The 13,127-nt window shown below is 33.4% G+C and overlaps 1 protein-coding gene across 1 annotated transcript in view; it reads left to right on the top strand.

Moving 5' to 3' along the window:
* RASSF9 (Ras association domain family member 9) overlaps positions 1-12,881 on the top strand; it is a 31,857-nt gene extending 18,976 nt beyond the window's left edge. The window contains exon 2 of the mRNA XM_049626033.1: positions 8,086-12,881. Coding sequence (XP_049481990.1) covers positions 8,086-9,346 — 1,261 coding nt within the window. The 3' untranslated portion in view covers positions 9,347-12,881. The remainder of the gene's footprint in view (positions 1-8,085) is intronic.
* The last annotated feature ends 246 nt before the right edge of the window (positions 12,882-13,127 follow it).

The raw sequence follows: 13,127 nt of genomic DNA, 5'->3' as shown, positions 1-13,127 counted from the left end.
TTTGTAATTACAAGCCAACTCATCTTAATTCTGTATGATTATTTTTGTGATGTTAATATTAATTATCAATGGAGAAATATTTTTAATTTCCGGTTTGACAGTAGAGTGAATTCAGAATTCCAGTATTTAATTTTAATTATTATTTCAGCGTGAATATGGAAAAGTACCTGTAAGTAAAGTTAATACATGCTGTTGAAGAATTTTACTTAGCATAGAAATCTTAATTAAAGGCACACACTGAATAATGAAATTCTTGCAGAATAATATATATATTTTAGTGTAGTGCAACTCATTAGCACAATTTTAATCAAAATCAGAGAGTTATAAAATGAGAGAAAGATTAAAAGCATTCTTGGATCATCTGTGAGCTATAGATTATATTAATGATGTTTTTAAATGTTTCTTATTCGCCAGTTAGTTATATTGGAAGTACACATGCAAAAAAAAATTGACAAGTGGAACCAGGTGGAAAAATATTGTTAGACAGGTTGGAAAGTATTTGTAAAATAATATTGTTAACTACTATAGCAAGGTCAGTAAGATTGCTGAATAAGCATACTAAAAACACTACGCCCCTCTCTGCATTAAATAATAACAGTAATTTTGTTATTAGTTTAATAACCTGTATTTACCCAGTACATTTTTCACAATTCTCTAAGCTCTTTTACTCATTCTCTTATGTGATATTTGTAGCAACCTTGTGAAAAATGTGAGTCGGATATTACAGTATTACAGTGAAGGGTACAGAGGATTAGAAAAAAATGATTTCTCGGAATTCACAATGACTTAGTGATAGCTAAGATGAAATCATAAATTGAAAATTTCAGGTCCATTTGTTCCCACTACACTTTTTTGCACATCTTCACAAATAAATGTTATTAATGTTTCAGAGGGAAAAAATTTGAAGCATGTGATAAAATGCTGTAAATGTTATTTTCTTCTGTATAAATAACTAATTTTCTACCTAGTTTAAAATAAATTAACCAGAGGTGTGATAAGTGAGAAAACAGAATATTTTCATGAGAATCTTGGGGTATATGCAATATCATCATATTTAATAAAGTATTAAAATACATAATTAAAAACCGTATGCGAGTAAGAAATGTCACGTATACTACATAGTTATAGACATAGTGTAATATATATTTAGAATATGTAGTAAAATCTGTTGAATATTTCAGTTTAGTTTTAATTCAGTTTCCAGTGAGTAAAACATAGTAAAAGATGATTGCATGAAACAGTTCTGTATTGATGGGAGTCACAGACACTTAGATATTTAGATATTAATAGCATTTTCCTCTATTTCTCATTAATCATTCTTGAAATAGACCAACGAGTTCAAGTCAAAACACAATATAATCTTATTCAATTTTTCAAATATATTTCATTGTACAATTCCTTAATTTTTATTGATCTTTCTGTTTTTAATTAGAAGCAAAATTTGAGGTTCACTACTTTATGTAAGGCATTTAATTTTTTTTTATTCATTGGTTTTGCTTCCTTAAAATGGATACCATAACATAAATAACCTTGGTACATGTGACAATATGATAACTGATTTACATCTTCCTGGTTATATTATTTATTCAGGAAATTTCATTGAAAATAAGATATGAGGAATGTTTAGCACCATACTTTGAAGTTTATTTATATATTTTTTAGTAATCTCTACATCCAACATGGGGTTCGAACTCATGACCCCAAGATCAAGAGTCAAGAGTCACATGCTCTTCTGACTGGGCCAGCCAAATGCCCCACTGAGTACTGTACTTTGAAGCCATGATCTGACTAAATTCTGGTTTATAGAATTTCATATCTTCTTACAGTTTGTATGAGTGAACATTTATCAAAATAACGGAGAATTTAGATTGGTGTCAATTAAATGTGAGCATAGTAGTTATTTTATTCTTATACATGTACAATTTTTGAGTAAATGTTTTTACTTTACAACGTAATCTAAAAGTTATAAATTTTAAATCCTATAACCCAAGCAAACCCCAGTTTATAACCATTTGAACTGCATGAATAATGTACACTTGCAGTTATGGTATTTTTATATAACCTCTTATCTGGATGTCCACCTGTTGGTTACTCCCTCCTAGACTATCTAGAGAGAATCATTCCTGCAGCCTCCATCCATGTTAACCTTACCATCTGCCATTAATCCCTTTGTCACTACTCCTTTCATATTATACACTTAGATACATAAGACTCTCTCAATACTTGCTTTTATCCTAGAAAGTCAATGAAATAATTACAGATTTGAAGGCAGGCAAATTTATATTTATAAATGTATATTTATAATAAAGCCAGGAGTTTGATTATACTAGGTGGAAAATTAATTTTATATGAAAAATGCATTGAGCTTTAAGCAATTAATTTAAAAATAATTTTAAGAGTGTAAGCAGTTCATAAATAGGGAAATATTTGTGAGTAGGTATTCATAATGGCTATTATAATTTATTTTCAGGGATTAGTCGTAAGTTGATATCAAAAGCCAGAGTTGGAAAGAACACTTCTACCTTCTAGTTTTGTGAGTTTTGGCAAGTAACTTAACTTCTCTTTGTCTCAGTTCCCTCATCTGTAGGATTGGGATGATATTACTGTCTACAGTACACATGAGTTCTTAAAAATCAAGGGTGCTGCAAGTCAAGAAATGCCTAAAGTAAAAGTAACTTTGTTGGTTTAAAAATAGCAAATATTAACAAACACATTTCCAATATACAGGAAAAAAAAATAATTTGTGCTCTTAAGTAATTTTGAGTGAGCAAGGGCAAAGTATAGAGAGCTGAGAAGAAAAAGAAAAAAAAATATTGTTAATCAGATTGACAATGTGTCTATAAGTGAAACTAAAGCACTGCGATAAAAATAGAAAATAGAAATGAATTATTGAGATAAGGCATTTATAAATTAAAGCTCTATTACCTTTCACTTTTTGTGTGGTTATAGTGCATTCTCTGTAAAGTTTCAGGTCCAGTAAAATTTTTATCCCTTATTTCCCCAATAAACATATACAAAAGCAATACAGGGGCACCTGGGTGGCTCAGTCAGTTGAGTGTCCGACTTCAGCTCAGGTCATGATCTCGTGGTTTGTGGGTTCGAGCCCTGCGTCGGGCTCTGTGTTGACAGCTCAGAGCCTGGAGCCTGCTTTGGATTCTGTGTCTCCGCCTCTCTCTGCCCCTCCCATGCTCATGCTCTGTCTCTGTCTCTCAGTAATAAATAAATGTTAAAAAAATTTTTTTTTAAAAACGAAACAAAGTAAAACCAAATTAACAACACTCTTAGGCATGCTACTTGTGTATTTCTTTTGCATTAAAATTGGAGATTATGTCTCAACTACTAGATTTGAATCACTAGGTGAGAACTGTTTGTGACATTATATTGCTAACAAACTAGTTTTTCTAGTCTAAGTTTTTATTTTTAACCTTTTGTTGCATATGTATTTGCAGTTGTCATTACTTATACTAGATGGTGAAATCACAAAAGTTGGGAAGGGAATATTTTAAGAGTTCTAGTCCTAGTATTAAATTCTTTATATCACATGATTATGTCTGTTGAGTATGTGATCAAATGAAAACAATTATTTCTACAAGGTAGTGATTATTTAAGACTCCTAAATTGGTGTAATTTTGATTAATATCTATTTTATAAATATTTTGCCAAATTACACTGGCCTGATGCTGGGTGCCATCAGGCTAGCATTTAGAAACCACTGATGAAATAATAATCTTAAAACTACAACTGACAAGTATTCCCTTCCCAACCCTAGCATTGTTTCCCACAATAAGCCAGGAATACTGCCTTTGAAATTATACATGTCTTTTTGTCATCTGCATTTCCATGATTGTGTTAACCACAGAGGAGGTGTCCGCTAATATTTGCCAAATAAATGGATAGAAATTCAATTGGAGCTGTACTATAAAATAAATACAGTACTTTTAAATACTTTAAGCCTGCTAAAAAGTAGAATTTAAACATGATGAATCTTCTACTAGGTATGGAACATTTATTACTGAAATTCACTGGTCATTACTTTTAAACGTGTTCAATCAAGAGGCAGAATTTTTAATATTATCAAGTTTGAATAATGGTTGTAAAAATTCCTCAAAATATTTAGAGATAACTGGCTCTAAATATTTAGAGATAACTATCTGGGTAGCCCAACTGGTTAAGTGTCTGACTTTTAATCTCAGCTCAGGTCATGAGCTCATGGTCATAAGAGTGAGCCCCACATTGGGCTCTGTGCTGACAGCACAGAGCCTGCTTGAGATTCTCTCTCTTCCTCTCTCTTTGCCCCTACCCTGCTTGCTCTCTCTCTCAAATAAAGAAATAAATATTAAAAAGCAAGGTTTGGAACCAGTCAGAATGTGAGCTTATCACAAAGGCACTAATTTTCTCATATGTGGAAATAATGCAGAATTAATAATATGGAATTAATAATGTGGAAATAATGTGATCTTTTTTGATTGTGCAAAATGACCATAAGGGTTACGTTATCCACATGAGCTGAAAATTAGCGGATATCTAGGGGAGGCCACAATAGAGAAACACTCCATCCTTCCAAAAGAAAAAAAAGATCCCAACTGGAGTAGATGTGGATGTGGAGTAGATGTGGATGTGGCTGTATTGGGGAATTGTCATGTACATCGTCATTCTTATTCTTGGTAGGATACCAAAGGATTTCCTGACCTCTGCTTCCCAGTCTTCTTCACAACTGTAGTGTAGGGCTGAAGAGTTTACAGGTCATGTGTCATCCTTTCTTAGAGACCCAGAACTTATGCTTCCCATCCAAAAACTGGAACAGGACATGGGGACTATTCAAAGACAACAGTAAGGACTTATATATATGAGTTTTGTCAGCCAACAGAGATGCCCAGACCTGTCAGAAATCCTTTAGTACTGCATCAGAGTAGGGACATGCTTAATAAGGAAAAAGTGCAGAAGGTAACATAGTCTTACACACTTTTCTCCATAGCTGGCCATTGGGAAAAGCCCTCCCTTGATCAACTGAGTGTTCTAACGGCAAATTAGAGTTCCATTGTTCCATTCCATTCTGGAAAATTTATATAATACATTTCTTTAAAAAATAGTTTATTTTATGATTTTTTTTTCCAATTTAATCCACATATCTAAATCACCAAACTAGACGTGCCTGGATGGCTTAGTCAGTAGAGCATGTGACTCTTTATCTTAGGGTTGTAAATTTGATCCCCATGTTGGGTATAGAGATTACTTAAAAAAAAATCTTAGAAAGAAAACCATCAAACCAATAAACTTGTTTTTATAATATCAAGGTTAGACCTGTACTCTAGAGCTTGTTTTCTTGCTTGGGTTTAAATTCTCAATGCACCACTAACTGACTAAATAAGTCATTAAAAACCCCTGTGCTTCAGTTTCTTTATCTGTAAAATGGTGACAATATTATTACCTACCTACAGATTTGTAAGGATTAAATAACTCGATAAATGCAAAGAGTTTAGAACAGTTTTATTTATTAAATGTTTTCTGACTGATTGTTATAATTAGTGCTACTTATTTTTAGTAAGATTGTTTTTAGAGTTTAACCATGAACACTAAAAAATAAAATAAAGATGCCCTACAGTCTTAGTTTTAATGTAATAGCTATTGACGTCATCTGACAAGGTAGATAATTACAATTACTCAATTTTGTTATTTTTACTATTACTTACAAAAAATACATATTGAAATAGTTATAATTTAACATACAGTAAGTGCATGGAGTGTGCCTTTCTTCTTTTCAAATCATGCATTTTAGTAAGTGAACTTCTACCTTCATAAAGTAAAAAAAAACAAAGTTTGTTAATTTTGGGTATTATATATACACGGTCAAAACAGATGAAGGTAATGATTAATGTAGAGGCAATTTGTGCTGTAGACCCATGACCCAGATAGTAGTTAGTATCAAGTTACTTTGAGTAATTATTTGTTTTTGCTTAGAATGCATTTGTGTGCTGTTTTTATACTAATTGAAATATGAAAGCAATTCTGTTATCCTAAATTCTACCTACTTTTTGACTGCTTCAAATTATTAAATGAGTTGTAGATATTATCAAATATCACATTATTCAAAGCTGGGTCATTAAATGTGAAATACTTTATAAGAGAACAATCATAGCCCAGTATGATTTTTTGAATATTTGTTTATATAATTTGGATACAGTTGGATATTTAAATTGTACTGGGGACTCTTTGTCATTTGGTGTCAGTGATTTGTTCCTTCATCTTATGACCTCAGGACAGTCAATAAAGATAATAATGTAGGATTAGTTACTATTGGTATTAAAACATAAATACTGTAAATTCTAAATGTTAAAAGATTCTAGAAGTCAGGGAAAATTTCTTCCATACATGCCTCATGAGTCATATGCTTTGAGGGTGCTACATAAATAAAGTAACATAACTCACAACAAGCCAATTCTATTCAAAAATCTTGTCTCCATAAATCATTTTGGATGATAACTCACTTTATACCATCTTTTCTTAACGTTCTTTTAAATAGATATAATGAAAGACACGGTCAATTTGATTTACACTCATGATGCAAATATCATCGCAGAAATTTTCTACTAGGTGTAGCCTACAAAGCACGGAACTTTCTTGCTTCTTTTACTGTGTGTTTTTTTTTTCTTCAGAAAACTGATTTTTCCCCATCCCTCTTTGCTACAAAAGAAATTATTAGCAAGTCTTTACTTGTATGTATGTCCCAACTCTGACCACATCCTAATACCTCTGCAGCTAAAACCCTAGTCCAGGCAATTCTTCTCTCTTCTTATATGTCAGCACTAGGCTTTCAACTAAGTCTTCCTGCCTCTGCTTTTGCTCCTTTTTTTCTTTACAGTCCATTCCAAAAACAATCCAGATATACTTAAAACATAAATTTGATCATATCCCTCCTACACTTAAAATTTTCCCATGGCTTCTCACTAAAACTGGAACAAAACCCAAATTCCTCATAATGGGTATGCCTTTCTGCTAGATGCCATCACCTATCACTTGACCTTTCCTTCCCTCCAGCAACAACCCCTGACTCTACTACCCTCAGCCTCCAACTACCTTCCTGTTCTTTCTGTCCCTAGAATGTACCTTGTGGCATTTGCACTTCTGTTCACTCTAGAATTCTTCCCTTAGGTCTCTGATTGCCTTCTCAAAATGTATGCCCTTGTTCGAGTGTCATCTTCTTAGAGAAGTATCTCCCAAATACTCTGGATAAAATTGACTTCTCTTTCTTCCAAATGATTCCCTATATCTTCATCCTGTTTGATTTTCTTTCTAGTATTTACCACTACCTGTTATTATACTGATCACACATTTATACCCGTTCTCACCTTTGTGTACTGCTTTAGTATTTTCAGACACGTCTGGCACACGGTTGGCACATAATAAGCATTTGTTGAATGAAAAAATGACTATTTTCAATAATGGGCTTTTTAAAAAATGTTTATTTATTTTTGAGAGAGAGAGAGAGGGAGAGAGCAGGGGAGGGGAAGAGAGAGAGGGAGAGAGTAGGCTCTGCATTGTCAGAGCAGACCCCAACCTGGGGCTCAAACCCATGAGCTGCGGGATCATGACCTGAGTCGATATCAAAAGTCAGATGCTTAACTGAATGAGCCACTCACGTGCTTCAATAATGGACTGTTTTTAACTCTGTGATCCTCAGCATCATCCCACCATTCCTTCCTATGCTATGTTTCCATGGTCTTTAGTCCCAAGGCTCCAACAAAACTTATCTTATTTTATCTTCCCTTATTCATTTATACTTTGATTATTGTTTTAACTCTAGCAGTTCTAATTATAGTTATATCACCTCTGGCTTCTATAGATAAAATGGCCTCAGTTGTCTTTGACGACAACTGCTCTTTCCAGAGCCCACTAAGAAATAAAAGGAAGTTATGATATTTTCCTTGATTTTTTTTCTTGCAGTAAAACTTCTGATTCTTATGTAGTCTCAGCCTCAAATGCATCTCTCATTAAGGATAAAATCTAGAAAGGGTATTAAAGTTAAACCATCTTTCTGAGTTTACACAGGTGATGACAGAAATATAATGTACTATGTTTTTCTTTCAGATCTCCCACTAAAGACATGGATTCAGAAGAGAAGGAAATTGTGGTTTGGGTTTGCCAAGAAGAGAAGATTGTCTGTGGGCTAACTAAACGCACCACCTCTGCTGATGTCATCCAGGCTTTGCTTGAGGAACATGAGACTACATTGGGAGAGAAACGATTTCTGCTGGGGAAGCCCAGTGATTACTGCATCATAGAAAAGTGGAGAGGCTCAGAACGGGCTCTTCCTCCACTCACTAGAATCCTGAAGCTTTGGAAAGCTTGGGGAGAGGAGCAGCCCAATATGCAATTTGTTTTGGTTAAAGCAGATGCTTTCCTTCCAGTTCCACTGTGGCGAACAGCAGAAGCCAAATTAGTGCAAAACACAGAAAAAGTGTGGGAACTCAGTCCAGCAAATTACATGAAGACGTTACCGCCAGATAAACAAAAGAGAATAGTCAGAAAAACTTTCCGGAAACTGGCTAAAATTAAGCAGGACACTGTGTCCCATGATCGAGATAGTATGGAGACATTAGTTCATCTGATTATTTCCCAGGACCATACTATTCATCAGCAAGTCAAGAGAATGAAAGAGCTGGATCTGGAAATTGAGAAGTGTGAAGCGAAGTTCCATCTCGATAGGGTAGAAAATGATGGAGAAAATTATGTCCAGGATGCATATTTAATGCCCAGTTTCAGCGAAGTCAAGCAAAAACTGGACTTGCATTCGGATGAAAACCAGATTCCGGACGACCTGACTGAAAGCGATGGAATTGTACACCTGGAGGAGCAATTAGCATATTACAGAATGCTCATTGATAAGCTTTCCGCTGAAATAGAAAAAGAGGTAAAAAGTGTTTGCACAGAGATAAATGAAGATGCAGAAGGGGCAGCTGCGAGTGAACTTGAAAGCTCTAATTTAGAAAATGTTAAGTGTGATTTGGAGAAAAGCATGAAAGCCGGTTTGAAAATCCACTCTCACTTGAGTGGCATCCAGAAGGAGATTAAATACACTGACTCATTGCTTCAGATGAAAGCAAAAGAATATGAATTCCTGGCCAAAGAGTTCAGTTCACTTCATCTTAACAACAAAGATGGATGCCAACTGAAGGAAAACAGAGGGAAGGAATCTGAGGTCCCCAACAGCGGTGGGGATGGTCCTTCCCTTACTCCGAGAGCACTTAACTTGTATACAAATGACACAGACTCAGACACTGGTATCAGCTCTAACCATAGTCAGGACTCAGAAACAGCTGTAGGAGACGTGCTGCTTCTGTCAACGTAATTTGAATGGCTTCTTTCTGAGCTACTGCAACGTTGTTCACGGTTGTTTAATAGGAAACCTTATTTTAAACATCACGTTCTGAAAAATGATGTAATTCATGTTAAGTATCTGGAAGTTAATAAAAGCTAGAGAAATTTGTAAGTTTATTTTTGACTTAAGATTTCCAAAGTGACCTCATGATTACAAGTTTAGACGATGAGCTGTTTATTAGGAATGCAACACAAATAGCTTGCAGGTGTATAACAGAAATGATTTGATGGGAATTATAATATTTTATAGCTTCTGCAGGAAATGATTTATACAAATAAAACTAATTCTTCATAGTGCAGTCAGTATATTGAAACTGTACACGTGAACAAGTAAAATTAAAATGTGCTGTACTATATTTTTTCAAAGCGCTATCATCGGAATTTTTAAATCTGTAAAGTACATGAAAGCTATTGTATAGTAAGTGTATTGATTCAAGTCTTGGTTTTTCTCATTGATGCTTAGAATGTACATCATCTCTGTTCACTTTCTGAACCTCTCTACTTGTTTAGACCTAGACGACAGGAGGTGGGAAAGGCTGCCTTTGGGACATGTGCAAATTCTGGCAGTGGATGGATGGATTGGATGAGAGAGGGCCAAGTGCTGCATTACAATAGCAGTTTTTCTAAAGCCTAAAATTAATAAAATTGAAATATGCATGGCCTTTCTCTGACAAAGCAAATCTTATCAAACAAATAACCTGTGCAGGTTTGTTTTGTGAGTGAGGTATGATGTGGGTTACCGAGAAAATCACAGGGTCACAGTTCTGTTTCTTTATGCCCTGTCTGCAAAAGTCGAAGAGAGGCAACTTGGGGTCCTCTGTGTGGGTAAAATAGAGGTCTATCTGCCATAAGTATTAGCATTTTGTCTCTGAACCTACAGAGAGGAGCTCACATGGACAAAAATCTTTTATTCTAGTACACTAGAATTCAGATTATGTTTGTAGAACTTCATCTAAGGTGCAAACAAAAAAAGTACTAGTTCTAACCCCACTCCTCCCCCAGGGTTGCTGGTAAATGTCTAACAAATTGAATGGCTTGTTTAGATCCTTCCTTCAGTGACACTCAATAGTATGAGACTAGGTTTGGTTTCACCTGGTTTTTAGGTGGGAAGATTTTTTTTCTCTCTCTCTCCCTTCTTTGCTTCTTACTAGTAAATACATGATGTAATCATATTGAAACAATTAGTTTACTGTTTTATTGTACTGTTAAATACTATTGCAGTTTATTTTTTCTTTACCTGACACTTTTCCTATATGTCAGTGCACATGTAAGTAAGCACATTATCTTACTTAGTTTGAATATATGGATATTGGTGAAGATCCAGTATTTCTTTTTTCTTCCCTTTTATTCCCAAGCTTACTGTAGTGCATGTTTAACTCAGTTTCTTAGCCTACTTTTTTATTACTCCATCCTCCAGGCTTTTCACCAATCTTTGGGAAGATACATATAATATTTTAGTATTTCACTTTTGGGGAGCATCTGTGTTATCATTTCTTGCACCAAGATAATGCTAAAGGCCTTAGTTGAAGTTGGCTGGTAAAGAAAGTACGAATTTCCATTCCAGGGAAAATATAGTGATAATAGAGTAAGTAATAAGGCTAATACGGGTTTAATAGGGAAAAAAAAAGCAGGTTATTGAATAGTCATCTGAGAAAGAGAAATTTCCAAAAATCCCATTAAATCATTCAGCAATGAGGCAAATTACTGATATATTCATTGTTCACTACTGGGGATTAAATTCAGAAGATCATTATCAATGATAAACCAATTGCAATGTTGTTCTCCAAAAGTGAAAGCCACTTCTTTGGATTACTGTTCAGTGAGAAAATAATAAAAAGAACATTATTTATCTGCTATATGATATAATTAATTGTCTGAATTCAAAAGAAGTTCTGATAAGAAATAGTATTAGACTAGATTTTAGAATCTTTGAATTCTGCTTTTATATATAGTTAAGCACAGTGATACATTCTAAGAATTACACTTCTATATTTCTACAATAATTTATGTTAAAAACTCTTGTCAGAAAGCAGAAGCATTGACTTAAATTCACTTTAGAATTTCTAGTTGTTCTTTTGTTATACAAATGTGTCTGAGCTTCTGATTCACCATGGTGCACCTCTAATTTAGAATAATAATACAAATAAATATACTAAACTATAATGCCCTCATCTCTGGAGACGGAACTATTCTTTATTAAATTGAGAATCTGAATTATAAGTACAGAACTTGATAGAAACGTTAATGTTTTAATCATGTAGAGAATCTTTAAAACAAAGTGTTTATAAATTATTGAGTAACCTGACAGGTTAACTATGAAATTGGTGTATGCAGCTAAGAAGTAGCAAACCAAAGCTGACTATTCTTCCTTCATGGAACAACTTTGATTTTCATAGACTGTACCTTGTTCATCCTTCCCCTCGGAATGCCTCTTTTCCCCTCCATCTGTCATTTTGTACCCATTTTGTCTTTTTAACATGTTATTTCTTCTATGAAACATTTATTCTGTTCAATCAGTTGTGAGATTTCTGAGCCCAGAACTATTTTAGATGTACTTTTCATAGAGGAGCACATATATTACGGCTTAGCTTATATTTATTTATGGACTTCCCCCTACCAATGTATTTTTTATCATTTTATCACCTTATCTTCTATCTTGTTAACCATACTCCCTCCAATCAACCTCTTTACCTCCTTGCCCATACTGAATTTTTGCATTGAAATGCTAAATTTTGAAGGCTGCAACCATTTTAAAAATTGTTTCTAAAACATGGTAAATAATGGTCATGCATTTTATATATAAATATGCATTTTAGCAGACTTAAAGCATTAATAGTAATCCGACTTATAGATTCTTTAGGGGAGACACTAAGTCTTTGTGTTATTATGAAAAAAAATAAATTGGCAGGGTTTTTTTTAACTTTATTTTTAATTCACAGTTACTGATTTAAGGGAATGCAATTATTGTCTTTGTAAAAGACCTTAAATTGTTAAATTATGGTATTTTCCTCTGCATTGTATGCATGTAGGGCAAAAATATATTCTGTAGAACTGAATATAGTAGTAGACCAAAAAACCCTGAAATATCCTAGATGAAATATCTATTTTATTTTCTCTTTCTAATTCAAAAAATAAAAAATAAATGGCCAGTGTGTAGAAGCTATTCTAATGCATTAAAATTTTATTTTTATATTATTTAAATATCTACTGTGCATGACAAAATATATTTCTGTGGCTGCATTTTATAGTTTTTCAAAGTAGAATTATCATTTTGTTTAGAATGTATTTTTCTAGTGACAAAAGGAATACCTTTTAATCTAGATATAGATTTTTTAAAATATTAGGCTATTTCTTTTTATACTACCTGATTGGTTTAAAAATCTGATGTGACAAATATAAAGTATATATAATTTCTTCAAATGTAACTAATCCAGAATAATAAAAGAAATAGTTATACCCTTTCATGTGATATTGTTTGTTTTTTCTGAGTATGTTATATGACATATTAAAAATAAATTTTCTATTATTTGGAGTTATAATTACTGACCTAACTTACACAAGTTAAGATCAGGTATTATTTCATAAGAATACCTAGCAAATGAGACCTAATAAAACTTTTTATTAGGTTTCATACATCTCTGTTTCAATTTGTCATGAAAAGTGTCCTCATTTATATATTGGATGGCTGGTTTTATGGCCTGATATCTTGCTTTCTAGAATGAAATCCACTTTAATGTAATAATATTTGATTG

Source organism: Panthera uncia, chromosome B4 (assembly GCF_023721935.1).
Source record: "Panthera uncia isolate 11264 chromosome B4, Puncia_PCG_1.0, whole genome shotgun sequence".
In the NCBI taxonomy this organism is placed as follows: Eukaryota; Metazoa; Chordata; class Mammalia; order Carnivora; family Felidae; genus Panthera; species Panthera uncia.
Note: the sequence above shows the minus strand (reverse complement) of the source record. Positions and strands in the feature narration are given on the sequence as shown.